This window comes from Rhopilema esculentum, chromosome 8 (genome assembly GCF_057945365.1).
Source record: "Rhopilema esculentum isolate cy_ngs chromosome 8, ASM5794536v1, whole genome shotgun sequence".
Lineage (NCBI taxonomy): Eukaryota > Metazoa > Cnidaria > Scyphozoa > Rhizostomeae > Rhizostomatidae > Rhopilema > Rhopilema esculentum.
Genome location: NC_142822.1, coordinates 11,727,952 through 11,752,482, shown reverse-complemented (window position 1 = coordinate 11,752,482; position 24,531 = coordinate 11,727,952). Strand labels below are relative to the sequence as shown.

At 35.9% G+C, this 24,531-nt stretch overlaps 3 protein-coding genes across 3 annotated transcripts; 2 read left to right on the top strand and 1 right to left on the bottom strand.

The window, feature by feature from the left end:
• Window positions 1-245: 245 nt before the first annotated feature.
• On the top strand, window positions 246-8,102 carry LOC135694508 (uncharacterized). Its single transcript, XM_065213285.2, has 12 exons — window positions 246-1,088; window positions 1,670-1,751; window positions 2,322-2,494; window positions 3,034-3,089; window positions 3,445-3,479; window positions 3,631-3,811; window positions 3,928-3,985; window positions 4,069-4,178; window positions 5,156-5,237; window positions 5,634-5,811; window positions 5,931-6,097; window positions 6,476-8,102. The coding sequence occupies exons 1-12, from the start codon at window positions 801-803 to the stop codon at window positions 7,046-7,048; spliced, it is 1,983 nt and encodes a 660-aa protein (XP_065069357.2). The 5' UTR covers window positions 246-800; the 3' UTR covers window positions 7,049-8,102.
• LOC135694512 (transcription factor BTF3 homolog 4) lies at window positions 7,247-23,752 on the bottom strand. Its single transcript, XM_065213288.2, has 10 exons — window positions 23,617-23,752; window positions 21,937-22,003; window positions 21,604-21,669; window positions 16,412-16,459; window positions 9,275-9,326; window positions 8,971-9,027; window positions 8,664-8,701; window positions 7,824-7,872; window positions 7,595-7,651; window positions 7,247-7,426 (listed from the first exon to the last, which is right to left on the bottom strand). Exons 2-10 carry the CDS (start codon window positions 21,997-21,999, stop codon window positions 7,380-7,382), a joined length of 477 nt encoding a protein of 158 aa, XP_065069360.2. The 5' UTR covers window positions 22,000-22,003; window positions 23,617-23,752; the 3' UTR covers window positions 7,247-7,379.
• Window positions 16,491-21,664, top strand: LOC148959890 (uncharacterized). Its single transcript, XM_089109576.1, has 3 exons — window positions 16,491-17,336; window positions 17,564-17,834; window positions 18,016-21,664. Exons 2-3 carry the CDS (start codon window positions 17,570-17,572, stop codon window positions 20,307-20,309), a joined length of 2,559 nt encoding a protein of 852 aa, XP_088965702.1. The 5' UTR covers window positions 16,491-17,336; window positions 17,564-17,569; the 3' UTR covers window positions 20,310-21,664.
• Window positions 23,753-24,531: the final 779 nt, after the last annotated feature.

Genomic DNA, 24,531 nt, shown 5'->3' with positions numbered 1-24,531 from the left:
AGGCCTTGTGTGGAAATCTGCTGTTTCCGCTTGTTTTTTGCAAAAAGATGAGTTTACGCACTCTGCGTAGAATTTCTTAAGATGAAGAAAGAAGGCTACCGTTGATTATGATATGCAATCATATGGGTCATTTAGAAAACAAGATTTAGGCCCTTTTTGCGCGACTTGCGGTTGATTGGTTTGGGCAGTCGCACGTTTACTTGGTGATGTAATGACCCGCACGGCACACTTATTCCCACTGCAACAACAGCATTTTCTAACCTTTATTTGCAGAACTCATATCTGCTACAGTAGAGCGCCTCTGCTGTGAAATAACAACCATTTTCTATTTAATCAAAAAATTAATTAACGTTGCAATAGAAATCTGTAGCGAGCAGTGTTGTAGATGAAAAAATATTGAACTAAATGTTTAATGTCGTCAGTATGTTCTTAGAAAAAAATGCTATCGATCGTTCAATGTCGTCAGAATGTTCTTAGGAAAAAGGGCTTTTGCTAAATGACACAGGCCGTTTAAAATCTCTATCTTGGAAAGCGAAATGGTCATTTGCAAATTATAATTTCAATAGAGTTCACAGGCAGGTCAGGTATGATGGCTGGGTCTTTAGAACAGATCAAATTTGATGGAGGCAGCATGATCACGTGGTATTATAGTCATACCTGCTGAGGTCAGAAGATCGGTTTGGAAACCTGGCAAAGCATCTGCAGATTGAAGGCATGGGTCCTAGAAGATGAAGAAACAAACGATATTGAGACCATTGAACAGTGCTTGAATAGAGTTTATAAATGGTATTGCAAATACAATGCATATAGAAACAACGTACTCATGTTGTTTATTGATTTGTCTTGTTTTCTTTGCTTGTATCGATGGAACATTTGAAAGTGAAAGCAGTGGTGCAGTATGCGGAAAGAAGTCCGACACCAGGGGAACAAAAACAAACGGAGAGAAGGAACAAAGCGAAAGTTTAGCTTTGCCTGTTCCACCACATGTTCGTACATCGAGGGCAAAAAGCAGACTAGAAGTTTTACAGGCTGATGAAGTCGAAGAAAGACCAGAATACGCCAGGCTGCCCGCAAAAGGCGATGACAAGGTTAGGCCTATTAATTCACTCTCATATGGCTGTGTTCAGTGTGGCAAGGTACATTACTGCTGATAGCGTTGGATGAAGTAATGTGCAACCTTGGTTGCTCCCAAAATGCTTAAAGCAATACATTACATTTTTCTAGCAAAGTTACATAGCTTCTTCCAGCAGGAGAAGTTGGAAGGGCATTATTGTTCAAATCTAATGTGAGATCAATTTTACTTTCTATGTTTACAACAAAGCTCCTTGGTGGATTGTTCAAGTCTGTCTCGAATTTTGAATGTTGCAACTAGATTTACTAACAGGCTTCAAACAATAGGCTGTTCACCAGAAAGAGGCCACGATATCAGGCAATCTGTCTACATAATGTCATGTCAGTTGGTGTGGTTTTTGCTGGTGTCTTTTATCAAAATACCGATTAATTCTTAGATTTAAAATACTATTTAAGGACAACATGATACGAAAGAACAGAAATAATTACAAGGCATTGCTAAAGAGAAATTTATGATAAAATTAAGCCAAAGGGAAGCAAAGAAATTAAAGTCAATTATTTTTCGTGTAAAGAAGTTTATAAACATTTTTCATTTTAGGTTGGGTTTGAAAAGCAAATTGAAATCCTTCCTGGAATTAACAGGACAATCAAGACCCTAAGTCTCACCCCAAGGATTTATGGTAAATCAACAAACAGATGTTTGCCTTTTCCGGAAGCTTTATCAACTTATCATGAACGAAATTCACATATCTATTTAGATTGCCCAGAAAAGCTATTCAATGTGCTTACTGAATATAATTTGCAGCGTATAGTCATTAGAGCATTGGACACCGGGTTTCCTAAAAGCATTCCAGCATCAGATTTCGTCTTTAAATTCATATTCAGATTCATATCCAAATTCATATTATAATTTATCAAAAGTTAGTCTCACCAAAATGACAATTCCTGGACAATGAATTTATAATCTGCATGCGCTCTACCAATTTCAGATTTTTATAGAAATAACATTTGCTTTTTATAAATATTATGAAATTTTATCCTTGCAGCCAGGATAATAACAGCTAAACCAGGATTGTTGAGACCAAATCTTCTAGTCTACCTTGATTGGATTTTGTAAAATATAACGACTCTTGCTAAATACTTTTGTCATTAAAATATCTTTATTTGAACATTCCTTACCACTGTACAATAATTTTACATATTGCATCTTTCTGCATATTGAAAACGTCGTTGTCTTCTAAAAATCCTAGAAATTGCAGATTTTTTCGATGAAGATGAATGCGATATAATCGTTGAACTCGCGAAAAGAAAAAAATTGAAATCACATGTTGACAGATCTGTGAACAGTATCATCGATTCTGGACCAGAGAAAACATTTCAGAGTTGGGACATTGACGATGATGGTTTCGTTGACAGCGAAGAGGTAGATCTTTTCGAAGCATTTCGTTAACATGAAAGATTTCTCTTATTCCAGGCGACGTTGTCATCAATGCTTTTATATTTTAACTACATACTTATGGCTTTTATGTACAGAATAAGACGACTTTACTCGCAGTTGCAATTAGAATCGTCCTATTTTATAAACAAATGTTACAAAATGATATCCATACGGCATTGAATTAACAACAAACTAGTAAAATAAATCTACATTAAATCACAAATTACATGGTTCAAAGAAAGGCAGGAAAATTATATGAAGAATTTATACAGAATGTTTAAAATTCTGAGCAAGATTGACCTTGACAATGGATTTTTATAATAACTATGATATCTGTTAGGGACAAGGAAAGTTATCCTAGCCTTGCTTTTTATTAACCTTGGAATACCCACATCTTTAAATTTATCCGTAATCAACGACATATCTTGCGAAATTGCATAATTGCCTGGAATATTTGCAATCTATTTGTAAGTAACTAATCGTGTACATTTTCAGATGTTATAGCTCAACAAATCTTTTTTCAGATTGCATTTGTTACCGGTAAAAGCTTAAAATTCAGCGTCGAAGATGCCAGTGACATGTAGGTACTCATTGAGCATTGTCGTGGACTTACACTTCAAAACTTTCGTTACTTGAAAACTTTTATGCATTTAAATTGATACAAAGCTATGGAATGTTTTATCATCAAATTTCTTACGATATTTAGACCCAGTTGCATGGCAGTATAGTTGCATGGCAGTATGTTTTTACGGCTTGATACCGCAATAATGCGTAAATCAGGCTAAATTACGCTAAATTAAGCTAAATTATGCTAAATTATGCTAAATTTTCATTTTCATGTGACGATCGATGATGCGTATTTCCTGATTCATTTTCAGAAAATATGCAACATCTGCGTATTTGAATTTATATTGTATTCTTTAATTAAATTTCAGGATTTTTATGTTGAAAATGGACAAAGATGAAGATGGTAGGTATCAATTTTTGATTAAAAATATTCGATCTAAAATTATCATTCAACTTGGAAACGCAATAGTGGTAAACACAATCGAGGATGCGATTTCTTCCTATTAACAAAACGATTGGACAGAAATTCGCTAATGTTTCGATTTTATCTGCAGGGAAGATAGATTTACAGGAATTACAAAACACGGACCTCCAAGCAGTGAAGGGATACATTGCCAACTTGAAGGAAGAAAAAGGTCGAAAACGCGAAATGAAGTCGGATAATGCATGGGTGTGGCATGATGAGGACGAATTGCTTCGATTTCAAGATGATTACTTCTTTGGATACCACACAAGGTTTCTGTTTTAACAACTCCCATAATCGTCTCAGATTTCTTAACAAAACACATAACTTCATTTGGATTGTCATAAAAGTCCATGAGATGCTTACTGCGAGCAACTGCCTTTTGTAGGTTCACCTCAGTCACTGGGCTTCCTGAGGAGATCATCGAAGAAAGCGAGCCTCTACAGGTAAAACATTATTGGTTGTAAATTGTTTATTTTGTCTTTATATGGAGCCTGCTTGAACATAACGCCGTGTGTTATCCATATAGGTTGAAAATTTCAAAGAAGACCAATTCTCGCAATGCAAAAGAGATTCTGATGAACTTTCTGATTCAACATGCTGCCTGTACGGAGAAAGGGATGAATGTCGTAACTGCAGGTTGGTATCGACCTGACTTGACCTGATATTTACCATGTTGTCCTAAATATACTGCTGATAAAACGCGGATCCTTCTTTTTTTATCAGTTTTGCATCTATTTCATGGCCAAAATTCAATGGCTCTCTGCGAACGATATCTACTTCATTCATTCACAACGAAAGCAAAATTTGACTAAGGGCCTATTTGAAATTCCATAAACATTTCATAGTGCACAAGTAAGGGGAAGTTTACAGAGCGCCGTAATGCCACTAGTAACAGGGATGAAATCGCACCAAACCAAGCCAAGCCGCCAATAGATGCATTTATAGTTGCTAATAATTAACAAAAAAAGTTGTTCATCCAGCTCCTCCACCTCCCTTCCTGTTTTACTCGCCGTTTTCTTCTTCTTCCTTTTCCTCTTCTTTTTCTTCTTTAGAGCCATTGCCCCCACAACGGAGCAGGGTCAGCTGCCAATTCCCTCGTTCCCATGGCGGCTTTTACGCTGTGGGCCCTGCTGTTATTCCAACCAATCGTTTCAACTTATTTTAAATAATTAATTTGGAACACACATTTTTACTGACAAATTTTCAAATTTTATTAAAGGACAAGAATGGTGTGTTATTTCATGCGTTAAGGATTGTGTATTCAAGTTAACCATTCTGTTCTTTGCTTATATTAAAGACTTTCTTTTTTTGAATGTCTTCACTTTGTTTCATCGCCCGATGACCAAAAATCTTACTTAGGAGGACCAAAAAGGACCTTATACACTTGAGGAGTGTTTCCAAATACTAATTGAGAGAACTTCATTCGATTCATAAGATATAATACACCAGAATTTGTACGAAAGGTGCTTATAAAGGGCTACATAACTTGCTCACCGCGTGGCAATATGAGAACTATGCGAAGCAGAGGGAGGGAAGGGGCTGCTGGTTTCTGCTCTTTAAATGACAAACAACATTTAAATGCAGCTTCATAATTTTTCTCCTTCCATTTACAGATACATTACGATTGGAATATTCTTAAATGATGTCGAGGAGGGCGGTGAACTTGTCTTTCCTTTAGCAGATCACCAATTCACAGTAAGACTTTCCCCCACTATTTTTTAAGAAAATGTTATTCCCTAAGCAACCCTAAGAAATTTCCTTTCAAATATTGTTCCGTGTTGATATTTTTCCATTCCAGTGTTTATTCTAACTTTTCACAAATGAGACGGGCCTCGATATCCAGGAGGTATCCTAGCCTCCGGCTCTTTATTACTTGTTCATTTAAAAGGAATCCTGTATCCAATACCTTGTGGGAGCATTTTGTATTGCTTCCAATTATTCAAAGCTAGCTCTCTCTAAATACAAGTTGCAAATACAAGGAACATGTTTAAGCCTTGGTTGGTCAAAACTATAACCCTTGCCCCCATTGGTATTTGCTTCAGGGGTTTATAGCAATCTCATGACTTTCCCTTAATAAATCAATATCTTTAGGACATAATGAAAAGTTCAGGTGAATGGCGTGGTTATTTCACGTACTCAAAGACGACAGGGAGTCAAAATCGATTCACGGCAAACATAACATTCACACAAAAAGCAGCCAATCAGATGCTGATGGGGGAAGGCAGAGATTCAAGCGGGACATTTGACATTACGGATGGCATCATTTTGGGTAAGCCGGTTTACACTACATTTGGGTAAGCCGATTTACGGTAGCTCTACACTACACAAAGACAATGCTCTAATGCTTTTAGGGGTAGCCCAAAATAAAACAGTCGCCTGTTCTTTCAGGAAACAATGTCCGCTTTCAAAAGTCATACAGTTCAACAACTACCAACGGCAATGATATAATTTATTCTGGAAAAATCATTTCCGGTTCCAGAATTCTTGGAAACTGGTGGGTTCCTGGAAGAAAAAGACTCTTTGGAACCTTCTTCATGTGGAACAGAAAATATGAGGTGAGCCTCGTTTTGGTGACGATGATTTGAGCAGTGGTTAACATTTGGAAAAGACTTCTTTAATCAATTTATCGATTTAAAGTTGGCAAATAAATTATAGCATAAATGGTAATTTTGAAAATATGAATGAAGAATCAACAGACAAATTAGGCTGTCTACCCAAGTTTACTCTGTCTAGTATTAAACAATGAAAAAAAAGAATAGAACTTTCGTCTGCCTTGAACCAATCGTGGCTGCAACAAATGCATGAGTGAATTCATTTTTCTCTGTATGAGTAGATTCGATGTTATACGCAGCCGAGATTGCTTTCTGCTCTCCTTGTTCGCTTGAATGACTTTTGAAGTGCAATGTTGACAAATGACCCACTGTCCATTTTAGATGCTGCTTAGAAGAGCCTCCGCAGAATGCAATCACAACGATTATTGCGCACACTCAGGCCTTGTGGTCAAGCCTAAGAAGGGGAAAGCCGTATTCTGGTTCAACCACGAAACTGATTACCAGACAGGGATGCTAGGGGAGCGAGACAACGACAGTCTTTTTGGACACTGTGCTGTGGGCAAGGGGGAAAAGTGGATTGCTACAGCACGGGTAAATGTAATAGGAGACGGCGATGTCGATTTACGGGCGTGGAGGCGAGGTTTCAATTGGATGCAGAACATTGGCAAATATCCAAATATAATGAAAAAAATCGGCAGTACAGAATCAAGAACAAAAATCGAGCAATACAAGGAGGATTTCGAACGGTTCAAGTTTGATGAAAATAAAAATGAAAATAGGACAGTGAGCCAGGGACATGCTCATAGCAGGCCAGCACCAAGCCCGATTCTCAATGCAGTAAACATTTTACTCAATGAAGTTGACAGAGAAGGCCTAAGAAAAATTGCTGCTGTTGTACACAAAAAACTGCGTCTAACTTGCGTACCATTCCACCCTGAGGACAAACCCATCTAGTCTTTGCAAATAGCTGACATGTAAATATAATTTTTTAATAATAAATATTGTTTTGCCATGGGCATACCGAGTCAAAGGTATCTTGGTCTAGGTCTTGCTACTTGCCAAGTCAATGGCATCTTCGTCCAGGGACGCAACAAATCCGCCCGAAGAAATTGTAAAAAGGAATAACATAAGACGAACGAAGAAAAGAAACAATTGGGCTTGCACTGGGAAACAATGGTAGCATTTGTACATTGAAATGCCATTACATATACAAAAGTAAACTTAAGGCGCGTTCTCTTGGTCAATTTGCAAAGCAGAGATCGAATGGCCATGTATCTCCATCAATCTATGACTCCTCTTCTTTAGATGCCGTTTCGAAACTGCCCACGAGCTCTACGAAATCCAAATAACTCAATCAAACAACTGGCTAACAAAAAGCAAATGTGAAAAAGGAAACGAGGCTTCATCTGAACGGAGATTCATCTGATAGCAACGAACATATTAAAAAATTCATTTTCAAATCTACATTTAGACATTGGAAGCAAGCGATTTCACACTGACCTGGGACTTCATCGTCTTCAGGTTCCACTTCCATTTCTTTTGTAGTTTCTGGTCGACCTATTTGATAAAAAGATAACTCTCTAAAAATCATAGGGTTCAATAATTGTTTAAAAAAGCGAATGAAGCACACAACAAGAGGCTCATTAGTTGATAAGTAAGCACCATCCTGTCAGAAGTTGTTTTGCAAGAACAGGGAAATAAAAATGCAAATAGATTTTCAATATCATACCCTGGTGCCTTTCAGCCCATCGTTTGAGATTTGAGAATCCCTCAGGCCCCTGTGAAACAAAAAATTTTAAGCAAAATGAAAACCTGAAGAAATACTTATAACAATCTATTCACGTAAGCAAAGCGAACAATAAAAGAATTGAGAATAGAACTTCAGTTGACATTTGACTGTTGCGGAATATTGGAGGATAAGTATTTTTCTATGCTATTTTGTAATTTTGTAGCAACAGAGGCTTGTTTAAAATTCTAAGATTAGAAAAACAAAAAATAATTATACAAATTTTATTGAATGCATCCTTGTCTTGAATTCTGCTGTTGTTTGAAACAATCATGCAATTCACCCCTGCAGACATTTCCATGCTCCTTCATATAATCATGGTGTGTTAATTCGCACTAGCTAGTACTTTTGAGCAATCCTGTCCTTGAGACCAATGGTAATAACAAGACACTCCATCAAATATGACAAGCTTTTGCCTTTCTCCAAGATCAATGATATTAAATTAAAACTAACAGCCTGCCCGCTTTGACAACCGGCTTCAAAGGCCCTCTTTATTCGTTCCAATTTCAACTGCTTCCATGATTGCAAATTTGATCTTTTGCCTTCATTGATATATGCAAACCTCCAAATTAAAGTTGCCTTGTGGCATTTCCACTAAGATTATGCTGGTTCAATTGGAATATTGACATGGGACAGTTCCACTGAACAAATATCTCAACAGCATACATTCAAACAGTTTATATATTCAACATGTCTAAACAAAGTTTCATTACAGAAGACAAAACATTAAAGCATTTTGAAGCATTTGTAGCCATGAAAAATGGTTATGTGAAAGGGACTTACAAGCTGATTTAAAATACCAGGCAGCATTTCAGTCAATTCTGAAAGAAAATTAAAACAATAAGCATTATAAATAAATTATTAAGAGGATGGCTAGGAGGGTAATGACGATGATGACAAAGAAATAAGCCCTTTTATTGACTTGGAGTAGGAACTTATGATTCATATGTAGATAAAACTTAGGTCCAACAGAATTTTAAATAATCTAGTTGTCTCTTTACTGGATGTAAATTTGAGAAAACATTAAAATTCAATTACTGCCAATAGTAGGACCTGAATATCATTTTGTTAAAAAAGCAGAGAAACTCACGTTTGTTCTCAACCTGTCCAGTTATGGCAAAGGTATTTGCAGCCAAGGAGGCCTGAACTGCGGGTCAAAAATAGATAAACAATTATGTCATAGATAATAAAAATTTTATTTATATATATACTTATCATATTTTATATTTAAACAAATTCATTCTAACAGAAACAAAAAATTGCTATTTTTAAACAAATTGAGCAACTATATATATATGAAACAAAATTTTATGCCCAAAAAATAGGTTTGAAACTTTATTTAAAACAAATTTAAGCTGGCTAACATATATTTCTTTATAGGAATTTCAGTTTACCTTTGGGGTTAGTGAAGTGTAAAACAGTCCCATCATCTTTAATCATATTTACCTAAACAGACAAAAAGAATCTCAGCAGATCAGCAAAGCACGTACATGACGTTGGCACCTACCAAACCCTAATGCAAGTTGGCAAAACTTTGTTTGCCTCAGAAAACTTTTAGGGTTGCAATGCCAATGTATGGAATTATATGGGTTAATAGAATACTTTTATACAGCCTAAGGAAATAATCATTTCTATGGGCAAATTTGCCTGCTTTATGAAAAAATACCTCTATTATATAAAGAGGCATTGGGATTTAATAATTATTTCATCTTTAAAAAATATGCTTAGAGCATATAAGACATCTATTTCACAAACTGTGAGTTGAAGAATCAATGGAATCAGAAGGAGTCCATCACTCATCACTTGATGAAACCTTTTTAGAAATGTCCCTGGTTATTTCTGTCCCTGGTTCTTTCAAATTATTCTTTATCTGCAGACACCAAGTTATAAAATAATATCATTATTGATGGCTCTACAATGTTTTTGCTCTCTCTGTTGGAAATAATTATCATCAAGTTTTTGAGAAGAAAAACATTTCATCAATCAACTTTTAAAAAAATATTTGGCATGTCTACCATATAACAAGACAAGGCTGGCACAGAAAAGCTGACCATCAATGAAAACCAGGTTAGCTTTTATGTCAGCAGAGCCATGATCGTGCTGATCCTAATTAAAAGCGTTGTATAGGTCTAGAGTCGTTTTTGTGAAGCTCATGCAAATAAAACAGAAAACAGTCTCATGGCAAATTCGTTACCATTTTCAAACTTTGTACACCAAAGCAAGTACAGCTCAAGCTTTCATTTTGTTAAACAAAACAGAAGAATATGGCACTGTAGCTGAGTTATTGTAATCAAAATATCTGTTTCCTACTGGTTAATGGAAAATCAGGACAAAGTGGCACTATTAATTGTAGAGCCAGTTTCTGGTGGCTCAATCAGGTAATATAGACAATCTGAAGCAGCAACAACACTGATGAAATTCAACCTTCGAAATGGTATAGTCACGGCAGGTAATTCTTACACACAGCTACATGTCGGGTAATTTTTACGCAGGCACTTTATTGTGTTATTCAATTGTTCTTTCCTATAAAAGCTTTTTTCATCCAAAGCAGTCCTTCCTTTTTCTGTTGACATAAAACTTGGCAGTTGGTTTGCGCAACAGCCTTTCTGCAAGCGATTCACAGATATGAATCACAATTTACCTAGCTGCAAAGTTAGCAACACAGCTTGTCAACTTTATTGTTTTGGCATCATGCGGACAACAGCTAATCCCTTTAAACATTCAAATGACTTTTTGGGTCACCTTTGATATTCAAGGACTGCTGAGAAATATGCTTCCGTTCCTCAGAAAAACATGCACGTAAATATCACCTGACATTCATTGGTTAGGTGGTTAATTTTTACGTACTTCTAAGAAAACTGCTTCGGGGGTCTGAAAAGACGGTGCACATTTATTTACTCCATTATGAAAAAGAGGAAAACCAAATGTTTGGTTTTAAATTTCAAAACCTGTCCGAAAAATCTAAAAATATAAACCAAGAAAGGATAATGACCAAGCTCTAGGTGAAATTCACAGGGGACCATTGACAAGAAGCATTACGTCAAATATGAGATGGCTGAAGGTACACTATATGTTATCACTCTAAATTGGTAGAAAATAAACTCCTGTGGGGGGGAGGGGGTGGTTTTCTCGGAAGATATTTCATCAAATTTTGGATGTAGACATTTTTGATGTTGAGAAATTTTTTGCAAAATCGTGTGTTCGAAACTTTTCTAATATTGACCACCAGCATGAGCATTCCTAAACTATCTATCCTTAAAATAGCCCTTTATGACAAAATCTTTTCTATAAATTAAGGCATTTCAGTTTTTATAGCGCATTCTTTTGACATAAATTTCCTACAAGTAGACTTGTGATGAAGGCTTGTGGTATATTTGAATTTGCAGGCAGCTACAGAGTTTTGTAATATTTATGTTCTATTCAGAAATTGGTGTGTGTAAAATATACAAGATACCCCAAGGTGGGCATCTGTAACATATACAAAGCAATAACAAAGTAATCTTTACGCAATTAAATTTAATTATATATATAATTAGCAAGCAGATTTGATCAGGTACTGTTGTTGTCTGCTAATCACGTATATATTGGCTATAAGTGCACAAGGTATATTCAGGCCATCAATTTACTTTGGGGTAATTCCATATCATTTCAAACAGTCCTGACACCAATGTCTCAGATTTTTCTATATTTTTCTTCAAACTGTTCACCATGTCTTGAAACCACTGCAGAAAATATTTCAGCCTGGTATAACATCTTGTTTCTGAGATATTGCTTTTTGAATTACGATCGTTTACGCCCTTAAGAATGGTGGCAACGCCCATTTTTGATGAGGTCCATTTTCAAAAATTTGTCTCTAATTTCTTAACCAAATGACATTTTTGGGTGAAAATTTCCAGTTTGGGGTAGTTTCATGCGCAGATTTCAAGTATTACATTAAAAACACAATCCTAGCTATCATTCATATTTCATTGATTAAAATAAACTTAAATACATCATATGCGGAAATTGAAAAAATGCATGTCTTTGTTTTCATATAATGTTGGGTGCGGTCAATTAACAATTTTGAAAATTTACAGAACTGTTGTCCATAGGTATAGATATATACTGAAGAAGTTATGAGATGGTAAGTTGTCCTGTTTAAGAAAAAGAACCTTTTAAAGTTATGATATATTTCTAGGTATACAGAACAACTTGTAGTCACAACTTGAATACCTTTCTTCATCTACATTGTATTTCTATAGCAATATAAACAGATTTAAATCAACATAGATAACTACACTGAAATTATATGTCATCAATTTCTCTTTTTGAGAGAGAGAAAAGCCTATACCTGTAGAAAACATTTGATTGATTTTATATTATATAAATATACATTATCAAATGCTATAAATGCATGTAGTAAATCTGAATATTGTATATCTTTGCTAGATTTATGTCCTCAAATAGATCCTTTATTGAAAAATTTCCCCTAATTTCCTTCAGAAGACCTTTTATTTTTGTTAAATTTCCTATACCTTCTCATAACTGCCCACTAGTAGTTTCCCTGTAACTGTTAAAATCATTTGCTTCCTGTAACTGTTAAAATCATTTGCTTCTTGTTTTTGGTTTCTTTTCTTAGATAATAAAAATTTACACATTCATGCAAATATCAAAATACAGTTGTTATGAGGCCATTCTCTAACTAACCACAAAACAAAATGTATTTTGATGATTATTGAAGGGTAAATATTGGTCAACAGCTTGGCAGACATTGCTGGGGTACCATAAAAGCCAGACTCCAATACCCATGACCTAGACACTAACAACAAAAAGGACCCTCAACACCAGAAGGTTTTCAATTTCCATATAATAGTAGTTGATCACAGTTGGTTGTGAGCATCCTACAATCCCGATTTAATCTGTTATAAGTCATTTATCAATCTAGATCCTTTTGTTGTTGGTCCTCAAGGGTCCTGTAACGAAGGATCTAGAGTCTGGTTTTTACGGTATGCAGACAGGCATGATTTGTACTTCCAAATCAACCCATGTGATGTGATGTAAGGCATGATGAGGTAATATTTATTTTGAGACATGTGTACTCATGGGCAGATTTATCAGTTAGGAGTCAGTTTTGGTTTAGGTTGCAGGTGAAAACACAATTTAAGAAAATAAGTATGTTGGTTAAAATTTTGGAGAGCTGTTCTCTTGGTAATCTGTTGGGGAGGTATGTCACAAACTAAGTTTTTCAAAGACGTCTGGTTTAAAATTGCTTGCAGAATGAAGCAGTGACAAGAAATATCTTGTAATATGGAGAACAGGCTTAGAAGACAGTATAGGCAGCACAATATGTTATCATGACGAGCACACAGTTCTTAAGAGGTATGCAAGTACAAAAACAAAATGTTGCAATCCGTTCAAAAAAGAAAAACACACTGCCAGAGGCTCCTTGAGAGAGATTAGCTTAGAAACTGCAAAAGAAATGAAAATTTTAGGAATCAATGTTACTCCCGGAGACAAATTATGTCGTGCATGCAGGATCGAAAATGACAAGCACAAAGAGTAGCTCCCTACAGGCTCATATTCTTCCAGTAAAGTAGACCACGATGATATCAATAAGCGAATGGAATTGGAAATAAGTGTTGAAGAGAGTAGAGAATTTCTGAGCTCCACGCTTAATGAAGCAGAGGTAAGTCCATTGAAGTTACATGCTATTGGTCTATAATTTCCAAGGAAATCGAACAAAATACCAATGATTCAGATATCATGGTAGATCTGATGAAGGAGAAAATTAAAGTATCATCTCGGAAAGTCAAGATACAGATTTTAACGATGACACCTTTGTCATGGACAGTAAGAAAAACTGCTAACTTCTTTGGAGTCTCAAACTACATGGTCCTCCAAGCATTCAAACTGCGTAAAGAGCATGGTATCTTTGCAAGCCCAGAGCATAAGAAAGGACAAGCATTATCAGATGATGTTGTGCTCCTTGTTACAGATTTCTATTGTGATGATGAGAATAGCAGGCTACTTCCAGGGAAAAAGGATTATGTTAGCATTGGAAGGAATCAACATATGCAGAAGAGGTTAATCCTTTCGAATCTAAAGGAGCTCTATTCATCATTCAAAAAGCATTCAATGATATCAAAATTGGCTTTTCTAAATTTTGCATGCTAAGGCCAAAATGGTGTGTAACTGTTGGGGCTTCTGGTACATATTCTGTTTGTGTCTGCACTTCCCATTAGAATATTATGTTGGCGCTCAATGCAATAAAGCTAGACAAGGATTACCATCACCTGTTAGAATTGATTGTTTGTAGCAGAGATAAGAAAGAATGTATGATCCATCTTTGCCCTAACTGCCCTGAAATTGAACCCCTGAAGAACTACCTTAGAGAACAACCGAATCATGACCCAGTGACCAAGATGAAACGAGTGCAGATGCAAATGAAGTAGATAATATCTTCGCCGAGGAAGAGGATTACATTATAACATTCAATCAATGGACTAGCACAGACAGGGCAAAGCTGATTAAACAAACAGCACCACTTTCAGACTTCATAGAGCTTGTGGCTGAGAAGTTAGACAAGATCACTGTTCATTGGTTCATAGCTCGCACCCAAGGGAAACAGTGTAAGGAAGACTTGAAAGAAAGCGAAGTCATTGTCCTTGTTGATTTTGCTGAAAATTATAAGTTTCTTGTACAGGATGAAATACAGGGATATCACTGGAACAAATCACAATGTACCTTACATCCAGCTGTTGTGTACACAAAGAAGAATGGTAAGTTGGAGGATCACTCCATATGCTTCATATCAGATAATCTAAATCACAATGTAGATATGGTGTACCAAATTTTGAAAGAAACTTCAAAGCACATAATTGAAAGCATCAATCCTCAAGTGAAATCTGTCAACTACTTCTCTACAAGTCATGACAAGTCATGGCAAGTCAACATGTGATGGTGTTGGGGGCACAGTTAAAAGAATAACATCATGAGCAAGTTTGCAACTACCATTTGATAACCAAATTCTAAGTGCAGTTGAAATGTTTAAGTTCTGCAAAGAGGAAATCAAAGGAATCAACTTCAAATTCATACCAAAGGAAACAATGGAAGTAACAAGGGCAAACCTCAAGACAAGATTTTTGAATGCAAAGACAGTACCTGGTACTAGGAGCTACCATCATTTCGGTCCCTTGTCCAGTTCGTGCATTGGTGCAAAAAGAACGTCAATTGGTGAAAAATATGCCTTAAAATTTGATTTTGCATTGGAAGTAGAGCAAATTTGCACTAGCTTCTCACTAAATTCTTTTACAATCTGTCTGTATGACAAGGATGGCTGGTAGAGGAAATTGATTCAGCTCAAAAAGACATCAAAGTAAAGTTTATGCATCCGAAATGCCCAGCAAGGTCGTATTCCTGGCCAATGAGGGATGATGTATGTTGGGTACCAGAGGAAGACATACTTTCCACAATTAATGCCCCAACAACAGCAACTGGAAGGCAGTACAAACTACTTGCAGCTGATGAGGAAATCTTTACCAAAATATTTAGGAAATACCATTGATAAGGACATAATTTCATAGAGGAAAATTAAAATGGATTCTATTACCTGTCTTATTTTCTTGATAAGCTTGATTATCAAGAAAACATTTTGAAGCAAAATAACATCTAGATCCACTTATATTGCTATAGAAATACAATGTAGATGAAGAAAGGTATTCAAGTTGTGACTACAAGTTGTTCTGTATACCTAGAAATATATCATAACTTTAAAAGCTTCTTTTTCTTAAACAGGACAACTTACCATCTCATAACTTCTTCAGTATATATCTATACCTATGGACAACAGTTCTGTAAATTTTCAAAATTGTTAATTGACCGCACCCAACATTATATGAAAACAAAGACATGCATTTTTTCAATTTCCGCATATGATGTATTTAAGTTTATTTTAATCAATGAAATATGAATGATAGCTATGATTGTGTTTTTAATGTAATACTTGAAATCTGCGCATGAAACTACCCCAAACTGGAAATTTTCACCCAAAAATGTCATTTGGTTAAGAAATTAGAGACAAATTTTTGAAAATGGACCGCATCAAAAATGGGCGTTGCCACCATTCTTAAGGGCGTAAACGATCGTAATTCAAAAAGCAATATCTCAGAAACAGGATGTTATAGCAGGCTGAAATTTTTTCTGTAGTGGTTCTAAGACATGGTGAACAGTTTGAAGAAAACTATAGATAAATCTGAGACATTGGTGTCCAATCCAATTTTTTTGTGTCAAGTTGATATGGAATTACCCTTGTTATTGTCCATGAAATTTAAAGCTTTTAAAAAATGCAAAAAATTGCCTATCATATTGCCTCCAAATATATAATTAAGTATATTAAATACAAAAAACTTCCAATGCGAATAAATCTTTAAGATAATCTCCTATAAATTTGAACAAAGTAGTAAATATTCTAATAAAACCCTTTCTGCCTTTCTGTGAAAAATTTGGTGTTAGGACACTATTTTCTGAAGACAAGGAAAGGAATAGACAATCACCTCTTCAATTCCAGGAATATTGTTTACAGCAAGCTTTTTCAAAGAACCCTGCAAAGAAGAAGTTAGGGTTAAAGAAGAAGGGTCATTCCATGTCAATTCACCAGAGCATTGCACCACACCTCACCAAACCAGCTAAAATTTGGCACAAATGTTCCCACTAATAAGATAGGAAAGTGTGCCAATTTATTCTGTGATAGCCCTTACCCTTTACCTTTGCTACTGGGTTGCCATTATCCTAGTTTTACCCCCAAATTTGGGCTGCGCAGTGTCTCAGGACCTTAGCACTTCTTCAAATTTGACAAAAAATACTTCCATGTCTTCAATGTGGGTGCAATTTGGTGATTAGGGCAATGAAGGGCTGCAGATTCCAAAAATGCCACTGTTTTAACCATAAGGGTGCTAGAAAATCTCATACTGTCCACAAAAAGTTCATGAAAATTATCTACCACTTTTTACCTATGTACCTTATGACCTAGCTGTAGGAAAAGGCCAACCCACAATCAAAAGATATCTTGTGATTTTAACAACTACTATGTTCACTCAAGCTTACTACAAAGTCTCATGATGGCCTTCATTGTACTTTAGAAGATATGACACTGCAAATTTTGGGGTTTTTCTGTGCGTGCGCAGGACTTTAATAGAAAATGAAAATTAATAGCAAAAGATATTCCAAATGTTCCATGGCCTGTCAAATGTAGATATTGTGGCAAGTTACATTCTGAACTATGGTAGAATCTTTTTCATGTAAACTGCAAAGTTTTTTGCAGATTTAGCTTTTTCGCAGATGTTTATACTTGTTGACCTGCACATGCTCAGAACCCAGATTACAATTTAATCCCACAAGAGAGACAGCAATGATCTTGGTATGGACCAGAGGCAATCAAAGTAATTTTTGTTGGGTGGTGGAGTTTTGATAGAGCAAAAGGTAAGTGCACTCACTACTTGCAACAGATAAGGGATGAATGCTTAATACTCTCCACAAGGATACGTAGAATATCTGAAAGGAGTTATTATAACCTTATTGAGCAAAGAAACTTTCAATGTGAAATCATTGACTAATTTTGTTGGTTTCTTTTCGGATTACTTAGATTACTTTTTCTTTGTGTATTCTTTATGTTTATGTTTTAAGGGTGCAAATTTATCTCTTTGCAGCAAATAATGGATTTACTTGAAGAATGTACGATTGGGTCTGACCTTCCTGTTGAAACGTGTCATAAAACAATCTATGATAAAGAAGTTGGATTAATTCCAGTTGATAAGTTGGACGAGGTAGAGACAAAACTTGTTGGTTATAGAACAGGAATTGATGAGCACAAAATAAAAAGCATCTGTTACCATCACAAGCAGACCCTACTGGTAAAATATGAGTTGTACCAAAGGAGATGTTGTGATCCATTTAAAAACCACTCCAAGCCAATCAAAGGTATGTAGTATTGGTTTATAGAGGATTTTTACTATGGCATGATCATAATCCTTTTTTCCAGATGATAACATCTGCTGTTGATTTAAATTGTATTATGCATACAAGAAAATTATTTGCTTTCATCAAACAATTCATTGTTATTTTATTTTTGATAAACATCAATTCTTTTCTTTACCAACAGGGAGTTTGAGACCAATCTCATTGGAACTGGCAGATAAGGCAAAAACCAAGGTGGCACTCATCCCAGGTCAGAAACTCTGCCCCAAATGTCGAGCACAAGTTAACAAACTGCTATGTAATGCTGAAGTTGAAGAGCTTGAATTTGAAACAGGAGATGAATGTGATGAGGATATTCGAGAGCTTGAAGCAGATACTTCAACAGAAACAGATAAAAGAAGCGTGGATGAATGTTTCTCTGCTATAGGAATTTCTCCACTCAAAATGCATGGGCTCCACCAGTCAGGCAAAGTTCGTGAGGGTAAAAGAAAAATTTCAAATGCACTAGAGTGCATGAAGACCAAACTGAGTAGGTCATTGAGTGTTGACCCTGAGCAGTTATCGGATTATAAAGCTTTGAAGTTTCAAAAAGAGATCTTAGATAAAGCTAACTGCTTTGATAAAATGATAGAGCTTTTGGTCTCAAAAGTAAAAAGTGTGTCATCAGCTAAAAATAAAATACAGATTTTGACACTTGTCCCTACAGACTGGTCTCACAAAAAGGTCATGGAAGTTTTTGGCGTTTCAGAGTATGTTGTACGCCAGGCTAGCAAATTGTGTTTAGAAAGTGGTATTCTTGCTGAGATAGAACCAAAAAAGGGCAAGTCTTTGGCTGCTGACACCATTCAAATAGTCGAAGCTTTTTATCAGGATGATGAATATACACGACTGATGCCGGGCATGAAAGATTACATTAGCATAAAACGTAATGTACATCAGCAGAAAAGGCTCATCTTGTGTAACCTTAAAGAGCTCTTCAAAGCATTCAAGGAACAGAATCCAACAATTGCATTGGGGTTCTCAAAATTTTGCAGCCTCAGACCAAAATGGTGTATTATTGCTGGTAGTTCAGGTACGCATGCTGTATGTGTCTGCACCATTCACCAAAACATAAAGTTGTTATTGGCACCCATGAACATCACATACAAAGATTTAATGAAGTATATTGTTTGTGATACTAGCAGGAGAGACTGTATGATCCATAGATGCCCAAATTGTCCCAAATCTTTGAAGCCACTAGAAGAATTTTTGTATGACACACTTGAAGAGTTTGAGGATGCAGAAGTTATTGAGTTTTCTCAATGGACAACCACTGACAGATCAACTTTGACAACACAGAAGGAATCTTATCCTGCATATATTGATTTAGTTGGTTCAAAACTGAATAAGTTAGCTCCCCACTCTTACATAGCTAAAGCCCAATCAAGATACTTGAAGCAAAGAAAGGAGGAACTGGGGAATAATGATGTGCTGTTTCTTGGGGATTTTGCCGAGAACTATAAATTCATAGTGCAAGACGAGGTTCAAAGCTTCCACTGGAGTAACCTGCAGTGCACTTTACATCCAGTAGTTATTTACTACAAGGATGCAGGTGCTGTGCAACATAAATCTTTCTGCATAATTTCAAGTGACAACACACATGATGTAGCATTTGTCTATATGGTGCAGAAGAAAATTATCCACCAAATCAAAGCCACAATGCCAAATATATTAAAGATTGAGTATTTTTCTGATGGTTGTGCAGGGCAATACAAGAACTACAAGAACTTTGTCAACCTGTGCAACCATCAGAAAGATTTTGGATTTAGTGCAAAGTGGAATTTCTTTGCAACGAGTCATGGCAAACAACCCTGTGATGGCATTGGTGGGACTGTGAAAAGGATGGTGGCAAAAGAAAGTCTTCAAAGAACAACTGATCAGCAAATCCTTTCAACTGAGTCCATGTACGAGTTCTGCAATTCTTTTGTTCAAGGTGTTAATTTTATTCTGATTGAGAAGGAGGAAATAGATAAAGAAAGAAGGAACCTGACTAAAAGATTCGAAGATGCAACAACAATCCCAGGAACTCGAAGTTTTCATCATTTCAATCCACTTGGAGGAAGTAGAATTGCCATGAAACGATGTAGTGAAGATGAAAACTATGACCTTATCTACAACTTCTCTGCTGGTGCTGAAACAAAAATAGTTCAATGTGTTGTTTCAGGATATGTTTGTTGCAAGTGCGACAACAAGTTCTGGATTGGCATTGTTCTGGAAATTGACACTGAGAATGATGACTTGCTAATAAAGTTCATGCACCCAGCTCTCCCATCACACTCTTTTTACTGGGATCAGGATTTTGAAGATACATGTTTAGTACCATCTACAAACATTCTTTTCACTGTAGAAGTTCCTACAACGCCAAATGGAAGAGTTTACCACTTGTCGAAGGCAGATACAATATCTGTGCAAAAAGCAATTTATGCAAAAACATTTTAAATTGACATGAAAAAGATCCTAGCATAGTTCAGAATGTAACTTGCCACAATATCTACATTTGACAGGCCATGGAACATTTGGAATATCCTTTGCTATTAATTTTCATTTTCTGTTAAAGTCCTGCGCACGCACAGAAAAACCCCAAAATTTGCAGTGTCATATCTTCTAAAGTACAATGAAGGCCATCATGAGACTTTGTAGTAAACTTGAGTGAACATAGTAGTTGTTAAAATCACAAGATATCTTTTGATTGTGGGTTGGCCTTTTCCTACAGCTAGGTCATAAGGTACATAGGTAAAAAGTGGTAGATAATTTTCATGAACTTTTTGTGGACAGTATGAGATTTTCTAGCACCCTTATGGTTAAAACAGTGGCATTTTTGGAATCTGCAGCCCTTCATTGCCCTAATCACCAAATTGCACCCACATTGAAGACATGGAAGTATTTTTGTCAAATTTGAAGAAGTGCTAAGGTCCTGAGACACTGCGCAGCCCAAATTTGGGGGTAAAACTAGGATAATGGCAACCCAGTAGCAAAGGTAAAGGGTAAGGGCTATCACAGAATAAATTGGCACACTTTCCTATCTTATTAGTGGGAACATTTGTGCCAAATTTTAGTTGGTTTGGTGAGGTGTGGTGCAGATTCTAAACTTTTGCTGGTGTTTTGACATGGAATGACCCAGAAGAAATTTTACTTTTAAGAAAGGAAAATCCATTGTTGTTGTTGCTGTTACAAAAAATAATATTTCCCATCCTAGGTCAATTTTTCAAGTCAATTGTCAAATTTCTAAACTATTTCCTTCAAAATATGGCACATAATGTTGAAACCCTGATCATTCACCTCTGGCCAACCAAAGATGATGTATATCAGAGGTAACTTCAACAGGAAATGGGTGGTAGAAACATAAAAAGGGTTTTGGTAACCGAATCTGTGACAACAGCAATCACCCAGGGAAGAACATGACCGAACACATAAGGCCATTTTGACTGAGATGACCATGCACATGTAAATGGATCAGCTTGCCTTTCTTTTGGAGACCTAGTCGTTTCTGCTAAGACACAAATCATTTCAAGTTGTCTCTTTTTAAATTGCTTATTCTTGATTCTATTAGTTTCTTGTACTTTCTAATTGTTTTCTGTTATTGTAAACCTTAATGCATACACTAGCTGTTCAATTGGCCTTCAGAAACAGGTTCAGTACAAATGATGTAAGTGATTCTCAAGAAATAAGCAAATGCCACTACAATAGAATTCAGCAACCTGTAAAAAAAAGGAGATCGTAGAGAAGAACTTACAAGCAGCTTCTTATCATCAGTGGTTGCTGTACGATGAACAACCTTTCTCTTTCTTCTTGCAGAGCCCTGAGAAAAATTGAAAAGGTTAACAAGAGAAATTAAAAGATTATCAGAGTTGGTAATCTATATAGCTAAAAATGAGGACATAAAAATTTCAGTAAGAATAAAATAATAAACATGAAATCTAAGAGAATTTCAGAGATGGAAGAGGACTCTCTCATCAACTGTGGTGTACACAATAAAACACACACAAGACCCTGTGCAACAAATATACAATGAAAACATATTTCTTCTATTTCTTGGAATGTAAAACACAAAATAAATTGAATTCACCTTTCCTCCAATTCGCACTTGATTTTGCAGGGACTGAAGCTTTCCAACTTTCTCTTGATTCATTTTTCTGTGAAATGTAATATTAAACACATTTAGTGCATACAGTCTTTTTACATTAATTAGATTAGATTTTTTGAGGCTTGGTATTCTTTATATTTTTTCTTAATTCAATATTGATTTTCCTAGGTACAAATCATATATATACATTCCTTTTCCAAGACCACTAAATAATAGTTTTCCACGACATTTCTGAGAGCCAGCAGGCTTTTTCATTTTATAAAATTTGTCTCTTTGCTGGAATCAAGCGATTCATGGCACTCCTTAACATTGAATCTTATTATGTCTGTATTAGAGAGTATAAATGTATCTTTCTATTAACTGCATTTTTTAGTTATCTAGTCTCAAACCTGTACTAGACATGTAGAGGGTGAAAACCAAAGGGGCAAGACAACCCTCTTAGGAATTTTTAAAAAGTGGCTGTTTTCTTAGTGTCCCTAACTTTAACTTTCTTCTGAATTCCCTGAATTCATATAACTTGCCCAACAACACTGCATGCATTGCTCAGAAAAAGGAAAAAGAGCAGTTTTTAGGACAAAAAAAATCACATTCGATATCTTTTCAGTGTCAAATAGACATTTGTAATGTTTGATTTTCTTGAAAAGCACTACTCCAGCACTCTCAGCATTTGAAACTTAAAATTACATAACTGATGACAGACGTGTGGAATTTTAGCCGCAAAAATGATTAGTGCAATTTTATGACATCTTACAACATGTCAAAAAACTGAGAATTTCTCAATGTTCTGATGGTTTTATGATCATTTCAATGCAATTTTCAGATTCTGCATAGTTTAAAGGTCCTTAATATAAATGAAGGTCTCCCATCGTTTATATATATCTTATATTTCATGGTCATTTTAATGCACTGTATGCAACTCTGACAAAATTTCAGGTGGGCCCTGCCCCAATTTGGGGCAATTCTCAAATGGCAAACTATTATAGTTTCAGAACGATAGGAAATTGACTTCTAATTTTGCTAAAAGTTCATTTCTTTAGGATGCGAGTGCTTGATAGAAATTGGTATGAAATTTCATTTATGGAATCACCCAGAAGGCTTTATTTCAAAATTTTCTTGTGCGTCGGACTCAACTGGTGGCTCCTTCCATGTCACTAAACTTGATTTTTAGCCACCCCCATGTTCAATTTCGTTGCGCCGTCTCTAGTCTAGTGCGATATCTTTCAAAGTTTAATTCACATTTATACGTTATTTAAGCACACACATTTGGTTTTTTATATGTGCTCATTCAGGAAAGATAAAAAATGTATATACAAGAAATAGCAAATTGTCTGCCATCATGGTGACTCGAAACACCCACCCAAGAAAAAAACTTTGTTAAATCTAGTCTTCACTGACACGAAACCCAACGAATCCCTTAACGTCCTTGAAATAGTTTCACTTAAGAATTTCCCATCTTGATTTTGCAGAACAAAGTGAATATACTCTCCAGAAAATTGTTTCTGGCATTGGTTTAAATGTGATATGATTGGCGATTTGGGCCTATAAGGCTAGGTTGGCGTCTAGCTAAGTCGCTTATTTTCTTCAAACAGCCACTACTTTTAAAACTTGGTGGACATAGCTTAAGGAAAAGGACTTGAAGTCAAATTAAACAATTTCATTTACCTTTTTCTATATTTTCCTTTCTGTTCCAAGCTGGTATCACCTAATCATTCCAACGAGCACATGCGGAAAGTTGTTCAGAAATGCAGAGAAGCTTCCAACACGCGGCTTGACTCACATATGGCTATTACGTCAGATCCCGCGGTTTTTCGCAGAATCAAATAGACGATGTCACGTTGCTGCTGATGTGCACCTGCGGATTGTACCCCCAGAACTCCAACTCAAGAACTCCAGTTTTTTCAGCAAATTTATTAATTACATGTTACGTAATTTAAGTAAGTTAGTCAAAATTCAATTATCAAATTCAAAATTACAATAAGAACATCGAAGAAAAACAACCGTACATACAATTAAATCAGCTGGCAGACAGGTGAGAAAAACTCGAGACAGAGCTATCAAAGCCAGCAAAGGTAATGAATAAAGAAAAATAACTACATTAGAGATAAAAAATGGGGAAATTATAGCATGTGCTGCAGGGGCGTTGCCAAAGGGGGGTACGGTGGTGCGGTACCCCCCCCCCCCCCCAACAATTTGTCCGTCGGTACTTTAAGGATTTTTGCCGGGCAAAAGAAGCTATTTTGTACTCACTCTGGAACCTTTTAGCAGCAAATGTACGATATCAACTTTTCTGTCAGCATATAAGAGTATTTACCTTTTGATAACACCCTTAAAAAGTGAGACACGCCCTTTATGTCAGCAAAAACACTTCTTTACCCCTCTAAAAGTTTTTTTGGCTTCGCCCATGATGTGCTGGTTTTCTTACATTTGACGGTATTAAATTTTGAACTCTTTGCCACTAGATTTGAAGAAAGCCAACAACAAAGTATCTTTCAAAAATAAAATGAAACATTACCTTTTAGAAAGTCTGACCTAATCAAACATGTTGAAAGAGTGCTGAAAAGGGCGCGATCGAAAATT

Coding starts and splice junctions, on each gene's coding strand:
- LOC148959890 (XM_089109576.1), top strand. CDS start 17,570: ATGGATTTACTTGAAGAATGTACGATTGGGTCTGACCTTCCTGTTGAA. Junction 17,835..18,015: donor CCACTCCAAGCCAATCAAAG/GTATGTAGTATT, acceptor CTTTACCAACAG/GGAGTTTGAGACCAATCTCA.
- LOC135694508 (XM_065213285.2), top strand. CDS start 801: ATGCATATAGAAACAACGTACTCATGTTGTTTATTGATTTGTCTTGTT. Junction 5,812..5,930: donor TACGGATGGCATCATTTTGG/GTAAGCCGGTTT, acceptor CTGTTCTTTCAG/GAAACAATGTCCGCTTTCAA. Junction 6,098..6,475: donor TGTGGAACAGAAAATATGAG/GTGAGCCTCGTT, acceptor TGTCCATTTTAG/ATGCTGCTTAGAAGAGCCTC.
- LOC135694512 (XM_065213288.2), bottom strand. CDS start 21,999: ATGAATCAAGAGAAAGTTGGAAAGCTTCAGTCCCTGCAAAATCAAGTG. Junction 8,702..8,970: donor TGGACAGGTTGAGAACAAAC/GTGAGTTTCTCT, acceptor ATTTTCTTTCAG/AATTGACTGAAATGCTGCCT. Junction 7,652..7,823: donor ATGGGCTGAAAGGCACCAGG/GTATGATATTGA, acceptor TTTATCAAATAG/GTCGACCAGAAACTACAAAA.